This window comes from Piliocolobus tephrosceles, chromosome 3 (assembly GCF_002776525.5).
Source record: "Piliocolobus tephrosceles isolate RC106 chromosome 3, ASM277652v3, whole genome shotgun sequence".
Taxonomy (NCBI): Eukaryota; Metazoa; Chordata; class Mammalia; order Primates; family Cercopithecidae; genus Piliocolobus; species Piliocolobus tephrosceles.
In genome coordinates, this window is record NC_045436.1 from 112,243,238 (window position 1) to 112,259,924 (window position 16,687).

Genomic DNA, 16,687 nt, shown 5'->3' on the forward strand with positions numbered 1-16,687 from the left:
ATTATGAGTAGAATTTTCTTTATAAGAATTTGTGTTATTTAATTCAATCAACAACTCATCAACTTTTGGGTAATAGCTTAGCATTGTGGTTAACAGGATAGTGTTTGGCAGAGAAATTTGGTTTGAATTATGGCCCTGCTCCTTGCTAGACCTGTGTCAAGGTACTTGTCTTCTCTAATCCTTAGTTTCTTCATATGTAAAAACTGTCTAATAGGAGTGTGATGAGGAGAAAATCATTCATGTAAGGTGCCTGAAACATATTAAGTGGCCAGCAAAGTTACTTGTTGCCAGTAATAGCAACAGCAGCATGAGGAGTATGGGCCAGATAATGTGCTGGGTGCTTGGCAGTCAACGAAGAATGAAAGAGACAAAAGGCCCTGCCGTTCCAGAACAAACAGGTAAGGTTAGTGGATCAGTGGGACACACAAGCAAGATATTAATTTCTAGGGTAAGAAAAAATGTAGGGTTTTATGGAAACATGTAACACTGACAAGGAGAGGCAAGTCAGGGAGTTCCAGAAAGATTTCCTAGAAGAAAAAATTGTCACAACCTTTTAACATTTTATTTATGTATTTATTTGGCAGTGGTGTTGTTGAAATGGAGTCTCACTCTGTCACCCAGGCTGGAGTGCAGTGGTGCAATCTCGGCTCACTACAACCTCTGCCTCCTGAGTTCAAGCGATTCTCCTGTCTTAGCCTCAGGCATCCACCATCATGCCCAGCTAATTTGTGTACTTTTAGCAGAGACAGGGTTTTGCCATGTTGGCCAGTCTGGTCTCAAATTCCTGACCTCAGATGATCCACCCACTTTGGCCTCCCAGAGTGCTAGGATTACAGGCGGGAGCCATCGCATCCGGCCTGAACATTTTATTATTTGCCATGAATTTTTGGGTTCTGCTACTACACTGTAAGTTCCTTGAGGGAAGGGATAGGGTTTGTTGTGTTTGGCATTTCATAGCAACAGAAGTGTGGTGCCTGACACACAAAGCATTCAAATATCTGATGGGTGAATTAGTAAGTCAATGAAAGGAGTCCTAAGGTAGTAAGTAGGTTTGCCAGAAGGGTGACAAGGTATTCTAGCCAGAGGAAATGGTATGCATCAAGGCACTGAGGTGAGCAAAAGCATGGTGAGTGGAGTGTTATCAAACAGAACTGCGGTCCACCCACCCGGCCCAGTAAGACCAGATAGCCACACTGAGGTTTGCAGCAAGAGAAAGGAAAACATTTATTTGCAGGGCACCAAAGAAGGAGGATCAGGCAGCTAAGACTTAAATCCCAATTTCCCAGATGGCTTACAGGTAAGGTTTTTTAAAGGCAGAAAGGCAGAGGTTACAGGCGAAGTCAGAAATCAATATATGGAGACTATACATTGGTTTGACCTAAGAAGGCAAGGCATCTCGAAGTGGGGGTGGAGTCAAAGATTTTCTAGTGTACGATTGGTTAAGCAGATGACGTTTTGTCTAAACATTTAAAATCTACAGAAAAAAAAATATAATCTCTGGCTCATGGGCATGACCTCCTCCAGGCCTCTCAGGAGGAAATTTAGAACAAACAACGGTGGTCAGAGTTCAGTCCTCAGCTCCCCCTTATCTTAGATCTATGTACCAGTGCATCCATTTGGTAGAGGTTCAGGTTTCTGGAAAACAACTCAGGGATATATATTAAGATGTTATCTATAGTTTCTATAGGGGAATCAAACATCCCATGATTCTAACTTACTGGCTATTGTTTTGAGCCGCTATGTCTTGCTTATCACATTTCTCTTTTACTCCTCAGGGCTAGCTAGATGCCTGGAATTTCTCTTGAAAGAACTCAAGATTTTGGTTTTTTTTAATTTCCATGTTTGGGAGTAGGGAACAGGCCCCTAAGAAGGGTCTCTGACTCATCTCAGGATGCAGTGGGCCTAGGAAATACGTGGATGGGGATGCCATGAGACAAGGCTGAAAAGGGAGCCGGGAACAAATCAAGTTGGGTCTTGTAAGCCACAATACAAAGTTCGAACTTGATGCTAAGGTGCGGTGAGAGCCACAGAGGATTTTAATTAGAGGAAGCATATAACCAGCATGTGTGTTTTAAAGTTCATTCTTTATTCTGTTAATACACTAATAATTCAACTCAATTTTAGAAAAAAAAAGGAAACTACAGATAGGTATAACTTTTTTTAAAATTACCTGTAATCTCACCAGAGATAATCACCATTTGACCATAAGTAACAAGCAATCTGTCTCACTTAGCTATTACTGTTTAACAACCCTCCCCCAAAACCTCATGGCTTAAAACAATAATTTGTTATTTCTAGTGAGTCTGTGGGTTGATTGGGATCGACTGAGTAGTTCCTCTATTTTCTGTGGTGTAGCTGAGGATACACCCACATTCAGCTGAGAGCTTAACTAAGGCTGGAACATCCAAGATAATCTCTCATCCTCAAGAGTCTCTCTCCACATGGCCTCTCATCTTTCAGTAATCCAACTAAGCTTCTTTGCAGCATGGTGGCTGGCTTTCAAAAAGCATAAAAGGAAAGCTGCCAGTCTCTTAAAGCCTAGGCTTGGACATATGCTGAATTTCTTCTGCTGCATTTCAGTAAGCAAAGCCATTCATAAGGCCAGCCAAAACTCAAGAGAAAGAGACTCCACTTGTGGATGGGAAGAGCGGCATATAGGCACAGGGATTGGAAGACTGACTGGCCATCATACTGGAAAACTATCTACCACACAATTTGATTTGCTAAACACAAACTAAGTTGTTGACCATTTCTGGTAGTAAATAGTTAGGAAAACTGAATTCCAGTAACAAATGCAAAATACCTTGTCCTTGTCCATATAGGAATCTAAGTGGGTTGTCTAAATAAGCTGACAATTTGCATGTGTGATGAGGGAGGAGGGAGGTGGGAGGTAGCAGGAACACCATATTGAAACCTAGTGCTGAAACGAGAGAAATTGTAAAAAAGAAAAAGGCAGACTCTAGACAAAGAAAATGGTTAAAATTGTCACGAGGAGTGTTCTGCAGCCAATGCCTCTCTACAGTTAACCTGAGTATGTATTAATTCTGAGTGTGACAGGTAGTTAAAACACATTATTTGTCTAATCACACTTCCTGGGAAGAGGAAACAGCAGCAGAGTCAAACAGATGAAGACCCAGGACCTAGGCACAATACTTCACCACGCACAACAGCAAAGTGCGTGCACCATATCCTAGAAAATGACAGGATCAAAACCTGAAAGGGCAAATCTCTTGCCAAGTCAAGGGGAGTAAGGATGAGGCCAAAATGGTAGCTTTCTCCTCACCCTCTGCTCTGAAAAGGGCAGGGGCTTCTCGATTTTATTCATCACAGTCATGGGAAAGCCACCTGGTTGAATGGCACAGGAGGGCATAACCAGGCTCCTGGACTTGTCTGTGAGCCTCCTAATAATGCCCAAAGAGAAAGGATAGCGCTTCTCAATTTTCACCTGTCTTCCTCATCCACACTTCCACTGCCTTACATCAGTCAGACCAGTCTCCATGCCACTCCTCTATATTGCTCCAGTTCATCCTCTGTATAGCTTCCAGAATTCTCTTTCTCAATACACATTTTTTAAGGTCTAGGAAATGGCAAGAAAAAAAGGCCAGAGACAGGTGCAGTGTTCAGATTAGACAGAGACTTGTATGTCACGATATAACTTTTTCTCCTGATTGTGGGTGACCTACTGAACAATTTTTCGGGAGACAGTTAAAATTTTATTTTAAAAGGATCTGTAGGCAGCAAGGCAGAGACCAGGAGTAAGCCTGGAAGCTGAGAGATCACAACTATATTACAGCACCTCTGGTGATAAAGAGTACAGGTCGAAACCATGCCAATGGTAGAAAAAGAGGGGACAGAGTAAAGAGATATAAACAGTGTAAACGAAATCATACAAATGATAGAGGCTGGTGACCTCCATAAACAGGCAAAAGGAGATGAGCATATCACCTAAGTTTCCGGCATGAATAGACAGAATTATTCACTGAGAAAGACATAAAGAAACAGCAGGTTTGGGAGTAATGAGAAACCTCCAAGTGGCATGGCAGGCCATGTGAATAAACAGGTTGCAAGCTCAGCAGAGAGATCTAGACTAAATATACTAAAAACCGGAGGGGGAAGAGGTAAAGCCACAAAGATACTTACCCAAGAAGAATATCCAGTAAGAAAAGCAATACAATCCCACAGGAGCTAAAAAGAGTCTTGAGATTTGGTAAGCCACAAAGAACTTTTACATCTCAACAAATCAAAATCTGAAAGCAGAACATATTACCTACTATTTACTAATATTATTTAGTAAGACAGGAAAGGTCATCCTCAAGTAGAGATTCTCCTCTAGCAGAGTAGGAAAACATACCCCTATCTCCAGAGAAGAGGTGTTACATGAAAACCATATTCAGTACACCTGACTTTCTAACTAACTAGAAAAAACAAAGGTCTACAAAAATCAAACTAGATGGATGGGGAACCTGTTGGGGGGAGGGGGCAGGGAAGGAATACCACTTGCAAAACAACCTGATACTTTTGAGGTCCACAAGAGCTAGAAGCCATCACAGCCAACACACCATACTTACTAACCAAACTGATTAAAACTTAATTTGTCTCCTGAAAGATCGTTCTAATCTGCCAACCTGAGCATTCTGGTCTACTTAATACCTGTTGCCTCTTACTGTAAATTAATAGGCATTCTGGTAATACACCAGTCTCTGAGAGCATACTTAATGAGTCCATCCCAGAAAGAGGTCAATTCTCAAATGACAGATTCTCTTTCAGTATCTTCAAGGCATAGTGCCAAACCTAGAGAACTTCTGCTAGCCAGTTAGAAGGCTCACTCTGGAATCACTGTAGCCTCACCTAAAGTCTTCTCATTAAAATACATCAAACACTTTTAACAGATTAAAAATTAAGATGTGATCCCAAACAAGGAGAATTCATTAATAATTTTATTTTGAATGACAATCTATTATCACTTCAAAAAGAGCCACTTCAGAAAACATCCAATGGATGTTGACTTACCAGTAAAAATGTAAGTCATCAACGTATGATTTATACTACAGAATACATAATAAATTATATTTACATGCAACGACTAGACTATCACAAAGTAAAAAAATACAGTATTTTATGTACATTTTAAAAGATTTACATGTTCATATACAATTTATAAAGTTAAAAATTCTCTGTACATAATCATACATGTACAGAGTTTATATAAGCCCCATTCTTATGGCTGTATCACCACACAGATTTGCTTAAAACTATAATACTACAAACACTCGGGTTCTTCATACTCAATCTTGGCACCCACATAGCAATACATCATTTTGAAATGTAAATTACAAAGGAAATAAAACGTAATCATGCAGATATTTTTAATATAAGAAAATGAGATAAAATGTACCACCAGATCAACATTTATCAATTCCATAGATACTGGGTTTTCAACTTACTGCACTGTTTTCATACAAGTACATGCAAAACTAGCAGATTATGGATTTTTAAAGTAACATTAAAATAATACCATAGTTTGACAATACTTGGGCAATAGGAATGAAACTAAGAGCCCTAGCCTAATTATTTCTGCAGATCTGCATCACATCAAATAGACACTGATCATTTAAAAAACAAAACAAAAATGTGTTTGACATTTAAGAGCATATTCACTCTTCTGAGAAGGGGGGAGGGGGGAATCTATGATAAACCATTAAAGGATTATCCACTGTCCCTGCTAAAGAAGCACTTGCATACTTCCAATCTTATGCTTAAATAAAGACATCTGAAGGTTTTATAAAATGTTTAAGATAAGCTACACTAGTTATTTTTAAAAATCTTGAAAAGTAACAAATTGAAGGTATCAGCACCTTCCCTCCTCCCCAAAGTAGCTAAAGATCAACAAGAAAAATAAAGTGCCAATGTCTAAAGTATACTGTTAATGGTATAAGAGGCACTACCTCATTTGATGGCTTAGGATAAATATGAAAATAGGCCAGATCTGATCTGAATAACAAATAGAAGGTAGGTATTCCAGTATATGTAATTCCTGACTAGATGGGGGCTAAACCAGAAAACTACCTATTCCCCCATTTATTGCTTTGAAACCTGTACATATAAATTCTGACAGAATAATCAGATTTCTAAGATGGAAAGCACAGTGTTTGTGCCACTTTGAAGTTGAAAAAGAAGGTGCACTCTTGATCACTGGGAGGAGAGCTGCTGAGACTCTCCTCTCCACAACTCATATCTTCACAAGAGTCCTCACTAAAGAGAAAGAGAGACAAAAAAGAGGATACCATTACTTAAAACACACTTAAATGCTTTATAGCCAAAATAAAGCTGCTATATGAGTATCTCTAGTGAGGATTTTTATATTCAAAATGTATGCTTTACAGAGACAAAATTTATAAGGACTTCCTAAATGAAGTCTATAGTAATCTCACTGGAAAATACAGATTTTTTTTTGACTGGGTGCAGTGGCTCATCCCTGTCATCCCAGCACTTTGGGAGGCCAAAGTGTGCAGATCGTTTAATCCCAGGAGTTCGAGACCAGCCTGGGCAACATGGCAAAATCCCATCTCTACAAAAAATATTAATACAAAAATTAGCCAGGCATGGTGGCACATGCGAAGAAAAAAAGGAAAAGAAAAAGAAAGAAAATATAGGTTTTCTTAAGTTTAAACAAGTTACTATTTGTCAAACTATTATTCTTGTACCAATTAATAACTCTATCAGCAACTAATTGTAGAATTCTAAGTATTTTAAATCCAATAATGAAGACTAAAGACAACATATCTCCTAGCACATGGTCTATTTAGATGTATTTCTTGCATCCGTGATTTCTTATACCACTTACACTCTCAAATATCAAAGTAAACTAATAAGCTATGAAAATGAAACTTCTGGCCCTTTATCTCTACAGCATAAAACAAACAAATTTAGCAAAATTATTCACTTTACAAACACAATAATCAAATTCTGAATAAGACGACACCAACTGACAAACCTCTGAGGACATCTATAGAAGTCTTCCCCATTAGTGGTGGTGATTCCCTTTATTTTCCAGGCACCTACCCATCAATCTCTTCTCCACAGCACAATATTAGGAATTCATACTAACATTACAAAGCCCAGAATTCTTTTTCAGTTTTTTTGGGGGGTTTTTTTTAGCTGTATTTCAAAAGCAAGGGAAATAGGAGAAAGATGGAAAACAACCAGTTTAAAAAAGGGAAAAGAGGCTAAGTGCAGTGGCTCACACCTGTAATCTCAGCACTTTGGGAGGCTGAGGCAGGAGGATCACTTGAGACTAGGAGTGTGTAAGACCAGCCCTGGGCAACATTGCGAGACCCCATCTCTACTCAAAAAAATATAAAAAAGAAAAAACTAAAAAAAATGGAGAAGACCTTATAAATCATTACATAGTTTAACAAAACTACTTCTGGTTAATTTGCTTACCTGAAGAGTTGGGGTTTTAATTCTTAGCTCTTAGTGTAGGGGCTTGCTTTCTCTAATGTCTTACACTATTCCACAGTTCTGAGTATAATAAACTCAGTAATATTTAGTCTAGGGAAGTTTAATTAGTCAAGGAACCCGCCTACCTTTCACTTTCATCAAAACAACCCCCCTCAGGTATCGTTGGCAGCTCAGGAACACTATAGTAGCTGTTGTGGAGGTTCTGGGCTGTACGCCTTGAAACGATCCAAACCAACTTCTTAAGATCTGGTTTGCAACATTCAGGAGAAGAATACTCAGCCAGGCATTTAGAAACTAACTCTCTCCAGTAAAAGAACTCGGTGTCATTAATCTGAAAAAAAAATATTTTAAGAGGTTATGGCAATGTCTCCCAAATCTTGCAGCACCTTGGAATCACTAGGTGAGCTATGAAAATATATACATAGAGATATAGATGCCTGGCTCCCACTACCCTCTTCCACCTCTGGTATTCTGATTTAATTGACAAGGAGTGCAACATGGGCATCAAGAGTTTTGTAAGTTCCCTAGGTGACTGTAATGTGCACCCAAACTGTCAAAATTTGGGAACCACTGGTTTAGGAGAGGAGCACTGTAAGTATAAAATTACCTAGGATTCAATACACAGAAAGCTTTGCCTAGTCTAAGAAAACGCTGACCTAAAAACGCTCTGGGTCTGTTAATAAATCAACTATCAAGTATAGTCCTTAGTCTCAATGCAAAGAAATTCAACATTCCGTTTGTTACAGAAACCAATTTGGGTTCCTATAACAAGGCATTGTTTGGATTGCTGGCAACACACACTTATAACACGAGATACAAAACTAAAGAAGTTAGCAATATGAGAGAAGAGAAATTTCCCAAAAAGGACATAGTTTCGCCTCCACTGGGGAGTGCTCCAGTTTATTTCTTTTTTTTCTTTTTATGTTTTTCCTTCCTCCTTCGGAATGTCTTCAGTTTATTTCAACGTATCAATTTTCACTGAAGATGGTTCCAGCTATCACTTTCAATAAAAAGTTCAGATAAAAACTAATAAAATCATGATTAAAACAAAAGCGAAAAGTTATCTGTTACAAACAAAATGCTTCACATTGCACATATTTTCACCAGAAAACAGAAGATCTATCTATTTTCTTGGCCTCCCATTTTCACCTAATCTAGCTACATCTTAACCACTTATAATCTGGTTTCTACCACTTCCTTCTCATTGCTCTACTGACATTACCTCTGACACATTCAATGACCTTCAATTTTCATTATATTGGATCTCTTATAAAAATTCAATACTCTTGACCACCTCCTTCTTAAAAACCTCCTTCCAGTCCGACAGTGCTCCTCCTTGTAGGGATGTACCTTTCTTCACTTGGCTCCTAATGTTGGGGGTAAAGGCCAACACTAAAAACCCCAGAGCTTCAACTGACCCCTACAAAAATGATTCCACAAGCTTTTAATGGTTTCAACTATTGCTTCTTCATGAGAAATTACAAATCTCAATCTCCAGCTAGTTTATCTTCTTATTCCAAAATGCCAAACACCTACTAGACACCTACCTGTGTATACACGCATCTAAAATCATACTTCTCTCATCACAAATTAACTTCTTCCAAATTTCCTGCCAATTATGATAATATTACATCCACCATTAGGTACAAATCTTGGTCATTCATGATTCCTTGCCTCATTTCCATGCTTGGCTTCCAAAACCACCGTTTTATGAGTTGGACAGCCTTACTCCTGCTTGTGACTAACACCTAGACACTGTACCTGCAAGTCTATCCTAAAATGACTTTTAAATCTGTCTAGTCCACCAATTTCTTGGCCATAAGCCTTTGCTGTCCAAACTTTCACTGTCCAAGATTCTTTTGCTCCAAACAGGCTCCCAGTCATAGTGCTTCTCCTAGTCTGCCCTATTTCTTTGCTTAAAAAAACCCCAAAGTAAGCTGGGCACAGAGGCTCATGCCTGTAATCCCAGCACTTTGGGAGGCCAAGGAAGGTGGGATCACTTGAGGTCAGGAGTTTAAGACCAGCCTGGCCAACATGGCGAAACCCCATCTCTACCAAAAATATAAAAACTAGCCAGGCATGGTGGTGAGCACCTGTAGTCCCAGGCACTCGGGAGGCTGACACAGGAGAATCACTTGAACTGGAGAGGCTGAGGTTGTGGTGAGCCAAGATCGTGCCACTGCACTCGAGCTTGGGCAACAGAGCAAGACACTGTCTCAAAAAATCGCCAGGTACTCTCTATATTCACTATTACCTGGCACCAAGACACAATAACAGATGACAGAACACAACACTTCATGTTAACTTCCTTATTTCCCCAACCAGACTGAGAGTTTAAGAAAAAGTACTGTGCTTTTGTTTTATATCTCTTTGTGACTGTAAGACTTACTTTTACTTAGCTGGCGTAAAGGATTTGAAAAGACATTGGGGTATAAAACATCAACATTGCTGGTGTTATTTGATGCTGCTACTAATGGGATGACAGTTCAGCCCTAGAGGTGTGATGTGATCCCATCCTATCCCATTGGTGTTTGTTCTGAGTCTACTTCCTAGTATGCATTTTAGAACAATGCATATGTGGCAATGTAACAGCTGTACTACAGAAGGGGCACCTATATGCAGAAAGAAGCTGAGCTAAGTGACCAAGTTACCTTCCGATTAGTCTTGTCTGGGTCAAAGCTGCATTTTGAGAACTTTAACACTACAGATATAAGAAAAAAATAAGTGTAAAAGTTAAGAGTCCCATGAAGTATTCAAGTTTAAGTCACTACAGAAAAAAATGAAACATCAGGAAAGAAATTTGCTTTAAAGAATAATGGTTATAATTACCTTGGAATGTTTTTTAACTAGCAAGAGAATTTCCAGTAATTCAACAGATTTCAAAGTTTCTACTTCCAAATTGAGAAGGCACAAGGCTAATACAGATGGCTGTAAGAAAAAAAAAGGAAAATATTTTTTTTAAATTCAGAATAGAAACTGTAAGATATGTATGTAAGCAAGCAATCAACTTACTTTTGCTTTTGAAAAGACGAGTCGGCAGTTGCAAGCTTTCAGCTGAGCTTCTAGTTTATCAAGGCTCAGTATTTCTTTCCTATAAATGCAAAGAACAAAGATTAATTAAACTTTCAAAGATTTAAATGATTTTAAACAATTTTAAAGATTTGCCAGGGCCAGATGCAGTGGCTCAAGCCTATAATCCCAGCACTTTGGAAGGCCGAAGTGGTGGATCACTTAAGGTCAGGAGTTCAAGACCAGCCTAACCAACATGGAGAAACCCCATCTCTACTAAAAATACAAAATTAGCCGGGTGTGGTGGCACACGCCTGTAATCCCAGCTACTCGGGAGGCTGACACAGGAGAATCACTTGAACCCAGGAGGTGGAGGCTGCAGTTAGCCGAGATCACACCACTGCACTCCAGCCTGGGCAACAAGAGCGCAACTCCATCTCAAAAAAAAAAAAAAAAAAAAGAGAGAGATTTGCCAATAAAGTCCAAGTCGAAAGTTTGAAGAAGATAAAAATATAAATTTCATTGCCATTCCAATTATTTACTGTTAGCTACAGCAATGCTCAAAGTATAAAATTTATCTTTAATCCCACTGACCTTTCTGAAGTATGACAAAGTATAATAGTATGGTATAAGTGCAAAAAGTTTAAGGCAGTAGTAGCTTCCAATTCATAGTGCAATTTTTCTGAAATTATTTTTTCCATCCGTTTTATGTCAGAAGCAGTACATTTACATTGACTAATCCGGATCACATCATGAGTGGATGGAATATTGCAGTCTTCTTCAACTATTCTAGCAGCCAGCAAAAATGAACAGACTCCAATGCAAGACAAATGTTTAGGTTTCACCTGAGAAAAAAACAAGAGGCTTCTTTTAACAACTGTCACTTCGACTTAGTAAAGCAGATGCTTATAATACTGTAATGATGCTTCTATTCTTAAGACAAAACACAATCAGGCTGCTTCTCTTACATATAGTGGCCCTTTACCCACAGTTATACACATTGTCACATTTTAGATCTTCTCAACCTCCCTTAAAAAGAAAAAGAAAAAAAAAAAAAAAGGCAGCAGGGAGCAGTGGCTCATGCCTGTAATCCTAGGACTTTGGGAGGCTGAAGTGGGAGGACTGCTTGAGGCCAGGAGTTTGAGAACACTCTGGCCAACACAGCAAGACTATTCTGGTCAACACAGCAAGCCTCCATTTCTACTTTAAAAAAAAAAAAAAAAAAACAACTTTTTTAATTTAGAAAAAAAAGTTTTTTGAACCTTTATGTAAATTCAAATGCAGGTACAAGAACTTCCATGCAGGTTCAAAAGCTAGATTTCTAGCACTAAAGTATAATTTGTATTTCAGACTTATGAAATTCATAATACAATCTCCCCAAAAATAAATTAAGCTTTTTAACACCAAAAAAAAAATGTACTGGGATATTAAAATATTTTATACTTATCTTTTTACATAAAAATCTTTAAGAATCATTCCATATTTCAATGTTATTTTGCCCGAGAAATATCACATGAGTGGTGCAGAGTGGGACATACATAAAAGCTGCCATGGACAGATGGCTGCCCTTTTCTTTTCAATGCCCTGAGAACTGACCCAGCAGCTGACAGCAATCCTACTGGCAGAAGATTCCCCACCATTTTTCTAGCCATTGCTGGTGACTGTTAATAAAACCATGGCTCCCTGCTTTCAAGAGACTTCTACGGACGGCGACCGGTCATATTTAATAGACTGTTATGCTTCATTTGTCATGCTTCAGTATTTTAAAAATCTAGGCTTCAAGAGAAGCATGATGGCAGATAAAATCTTATTTTGAGGACTATAAACATATGACAAATATCTAAAAAATAGTAGTCTCTCTTTTGTCACATCTTCAAGAGACAGTACTTAAGAGGTAAAACCTAAGACACAACAGAAAAACCTAACATACAACAATACAATTAATCTTGTATTAGTCTTATTCTGGCACTAATGATCACAATTCTGATTATAAATTTTTATGTACAGTGGACATTATTATACCCATTCAATAAATATTTCTTGAACCCTGTGTGCTAGGCACTGGGCATAGAAAAACGGAAGACATTTATAAAAATGATGAAATACCTTCATAAGAGCCAAGAATCTGTCCAAAATATTGACAGCCAGGACAAAAGTTTCAGTGCAAGATCCAAAAAAGTTGGCTAAACTCCTTAAATCTTCAACTTTGGCATTTCTCAATCCTGGACACAAAGTGTTATCATTCTGCAATAATAATCAAGAACCAAGGTTTACAATTTTGTTAGAACCCGATGAAAAACACATATAGATCCAAAGAATAAGGTTAATTTTTTTCCCAAGAATAAGGTTAATTTTTTCCCCTTAATCTTCAAGCATATAGATTCAAAGAGTGGTATCACTTAAGTAAAGCTATACACTTTCTCATCTATAAGACGTAAATCACTGCTTCTTAAAAATACACATCATAAAAGAGCTTCAGCAGTTTAATATAAGGTGAACTGTTCCAAGATTTCAGAGAGTTACAGCAAATATAATTCAATTCCCTTGAAATGGAGAGAGAGGGTTCTTTTGTTTGCTTTTGCTTTTCTAAAGTCATTTAAGATCCTACTATAAATATGTATTTCACAGGCAGAGGGTGTTTGCACAAATGAACTGCTCAATTCACCAAGAGTCTCCCATCCTGAAGCTGCAGGCTGGAGTGCGGGGGGGAGGGGGGGGCGGGGGGCGAGGAGGGTGCCACATTCAGAACAAAAACAAAAAAAAACCCACTTCTCTAAAATATCACTCTCATTCTTGCTAAGAAAAGCAAAAGCATGACCCTGTAATAAGGTTTATCTTTGTACTCCAGAAGGAACAACTTCGATCTTAAGAAATTTTGCAGGCTTTTGTCATGATTCAACGGGGAGAGGGGTTGTTACCTCCTCCAAGCCCCATCAGCTGCTTCAGCAAGTTATCTTTTCTGCCAACTTACCTCCGGGGTAGCCTCAATCAAACTCAGCCCTTTTTCTCGAGGTTGGAATCTTTCTTCTTGTTCTAGGTAGAGGTTCAACAATCCGAGGAGTTGGACTCCTTCACGACCTGCCAAGTGCTCTGCCCCCAAATCCTTCATCTGCAGCAAAGACACCACACAGAGAATGTAATCTGGAGGTAAGAGGGGTGGGGAAGCGGGATAGAAAGGGCTGAGGCCAGTACCTCCAGCAAGGATCGCCTCAACACACCCGGACAAGGAGAGGGTGAAGGGACCAGTCACGTCCTCCAGAGCCCCAGGGCAATCCCCACCACGGCCAGGGAGGTGTGGCAGGGGGAGGAGCCGTGGTCAGGTCCGCTGGCCAGCAATGGGTAAGACCGGCCAGCCCTGGCCACTCGGCGTTTCACAAACAGGAAACTGTCCGCGGGCGCCGACGTCCCCTCCGTCTTCCCCACCTGAAGTCGCGCCGGGGAGGGCCTTCTGCCCAGGGGACTGCAGTGAGGCCAGCGACTGCAGTGGGTCCCGGGGATGGGGCGTTGCACAATAGGGGGGAGGGGAGGGAAAGTCTCGCGACTGAACAAAGAAGCGGAGGGAGGAGACTCCCGAGCCCCGGAGGAGACTCCCGAGCCCCGCCCGCCGGGGCGCCCAGCTGCAGAAGCCCCTCTCGGAGAGTCCAGCCCCCAGCTTTTCCCATCCGCTGCTGCAGCACCGATTCCGGACTTACCCGAGAGGCAGACACCCCTGTCCCAGGAGCCGTGGGGTGGCGCGGCACACCCGGCTGCGGTCCGGGGACAGAAATCCAGTCCAGTCCAGCCCGCCCCGCGCCCGACCGGACAACACCCATCCTCCCACTGATGCTGGGGCCCTGCAACTCTGCAGAGCCCCGGGGCTGTCAATCCGAGAAGCACCACCCCAGCGAGCCCCCGTGACAACACGAGCGGGGGCGGGGGGCACCGAGGCGGAGACTGCCCTTAGCCTAGTCGCCCCCTCCGTCCACCCGACCAGCATCTATCTGTCCGTCGCGGGCGCCAGCTCCCCCCAGGGCTGGGGCTGAGGGCGGCACCCTGGTCGCTCCAGCGGTTGAGGGGCAGGCAGCACCGAGACACTCGGATGGTACCAACCTCCCCGCAGCCCACAGTCCCCACCACGAACAAAGAAACCCACGGCGCCCCTGGGCGGGCCCACTTACCGTGCCGGAGACGCGCCTCCACCCGCCCGCGGTCTCACGGTCCGCAGGGACTGGGCGCAGCGGGGACTTCCGAACCTGTCTCACAGGTCGGGGACCCCACTGCCTCAGCGGTGCCCCCGGCCCGGCATCCGACCCTTCTTCCCAGGCACCGCCGCCTCGGCCTCACAGCCCCGGCTCCATCCCGCTCCCCACGCGCCCACCCTCCACCCGGGCGCAACGCCGGCCGCCGGAGACCAGCCCGCCGCCGCACCTCCGCAGCCTCAATAGAGGCCTCCGTGAACCTCTTGTTTTTGTTGTGAGTTTCGACGCCCCCAAGGGGGCGGGGCACGTGACTCCCCGCGGAGGGATCCTGCACTTCCTCTACGGACTTTAAAATGAGTCCCGCCCTTTAGCCGCTGTCCCCAGCCTCTCTCGCTGCCTCCCTAGCTCTCCTTGGCTTCGCCAAGCTAGTCCTCACGTCCGGCGCCAGGGCGGAGGGCGGAATCTGGGCGTCGGTCTTATTCCGGGATTGATTCGGGTTTGGGAACAGGGGAAGACTGAGGAGCGGAAGGAGACCGTTTCTAGTCTCATTACGCCTTTTAAAGGGCCCAGATTTGTTTTGTTTTCGCTGTTTTGAAAAGTCCGCCCAAAGTAGCCGGCTCTCTGATTGGATGCGGGTGGGGCGAGGGGACTGCTGAGGACCTGATTCACCCTCGAATCTGGATTGGCTAACTTATCAGTCTTGGAGCCCTCTGATTGGCTCTCTCCGTATCCTGAGCCTCTCTCTGCCTTGGGGCCTTAGCAACTCCAGGGTCTGAATTGCGCATGCCTGGGTGGGCAGCGGGGAAGGTTTTCAGTTACCAGCCCTGCGGCACTGCCTTCTCTCCTGGCTATGTCCGCCCTTCTCGGGGGAATGTCACGCTCGCGGCGTTTCTCCAAAGAGCTAACTTTTGTGACAGCCCTTTCAGCCACGGGAGAGTTTTCTACATTCCTTCTTTATTTTGTCTTGCTGTTCCATTTTGCAATAACCCACCAAATTATTATAACATTGTCGGGGCGTCTACTAAAATATTCAATAAATGCTACAAGTTTGGATGTTTGTTTTAAAATTTTCCAATCCAAGAGGAAAAAAATGTGGAGAAGACAGGTGAAACAAGATAGGCAAAAAGTTGAGAGTCGAAGCTGGGTGATGGGTACTCGAGGCTTCGTTACACTGTTCGTTCTACTTCTGTGTCTTGGAATTTTTCCATAATTTAAAAAAATTCAGGAGGAACTGAAGGAGGGGTTTTTAAATAAAAACAGCACGCTGATGAGGGTACGTAAACATCTAATAATTACGGCGTACGTCCAGAGGTTGTAGTTGTGCTGTTGTTTTAATGAAGACTCCCAGAGCTTCTTGGTCCTTGGTAACCCATAAATTATCATTTATTATTCATTATAATTAGCTTTGTTGTTATAGGGGACACTTCTCCCAGGACGGGACAAAAAGCAAACCAACCAAGTGCCTTAGGCCAGAGACACTTTCACATGGAATATCAATGGGGGATGTGGAACATTTATTTGTTTACTCTCTCACTCTTAAATTAGTAAATACCATATTCTTGAGTTCTAATCTACATAATCAGCCCCTGGGAACAGATTTCTCTTTTCTGTTCTTCTGTATGTTTTCTGTGAATTATTTTGTTACTTGTGAAATATGGGAAGGCACACGACATAGCTTTGGCAGCGCTCTTCTTTGCAGAAGCAGCTAAGGAATTTTTGAAGTAGGTCCCTTTGCATATTAGCCCGGACTAAACACAAGCATCTGTTTGGAGAACAGAGCAACCGGGGGAAGGGAGCCCAAAAAGCTAACACCTATTTCAGAGAGGTGTGAGCTTGGTGAGCGTTTTGGAAACTAAGATAAAATTAGCACACTAGTTTTAAATGATTTGCAGGCTACATAATTTTATCCAATGCTTATTTTATCTTTTAAACATTAAGTGATAACTTTTACTTGACATAATCATCTTGCTGGAAATCTATGCTGATAAACATAATAGGAACATGAAACTAACTTGGAGACTAGAGCTAAGATTAAAATT

General features: G+C 41.7%; 1 protein-coding gene across 2 annotated transcripts; it reads right to left on the minus strand.

Moving 5' to 3' along the window:
- Positions 1 to 2,065: 2,065 nt before the first annotated feature.
- On the minus strand, positions 2,066 to 15,277 carry CCNG2 (cyclin G2). Of its 2 annotated transcripts, none has more exons than XM_023222519.3 (8): positions 14,628 to 15,277; positions 13,442 to 13,579; positions 12,577 to 12,714; positions 11,065 to 11,315; positions 10,474 to 10,552; positions 10,291 to 10,389; positions 7,587 to 7,792; positions 2,066 to 6,252 (listed from the first exon to the last, which is right to left on the minus strand). In XM_023222519.3, the coding sequence occupies exons 2-8, from the start codon at positions 13,577 to 13,579 to the stop codon at positions 6,129 to 6,131; spliced, it is 1,035 nt and encodes a 344-aa protein (XP_023078287.2). In that variant the 5' UTR covers positions 14,628 to 15,277; the 3' UTR covers positions 2,066 to 6,128. The 2 variants fall into 2 exon arrangements, with proteins under 2 accessions (XP_023078287.2, XP_023078288.2); XM_023222520.2 differs by lacking the exon at positions 14,628 to 15,277 and adding an exon at positions 13,663 to 13,809.
- Between the last annotated feature and the right edge of the window lie 1,410 nt (positions 15,278 to 16,687).

Excerpts from the sequence above, each read along its gene's own strand:
- CCNG2 (XM_023222519.3), bottom strand. The coding sequence starts at position 13,579 with ATGAAGGATTTGGGGGCAGAGCACTTGGCAGGTCGTGAAGGAGTCCAA. Across the intron at positions 11,316-12,576 it reads GATTCTTGGCTCTTATGAAG|GTGAAACCTAAACATTTGTC; the intron begins GTATTTCATCAT and ends TTTTTTTCTCAG. Across the intron at positions 10,553-11,064 it reads CTTTGTCATACTTCAGAAAG|GAAAGAAATACTGAGCCTTG; the intron begins GTCAGTGGGATT and ends TTGCATTTATAG.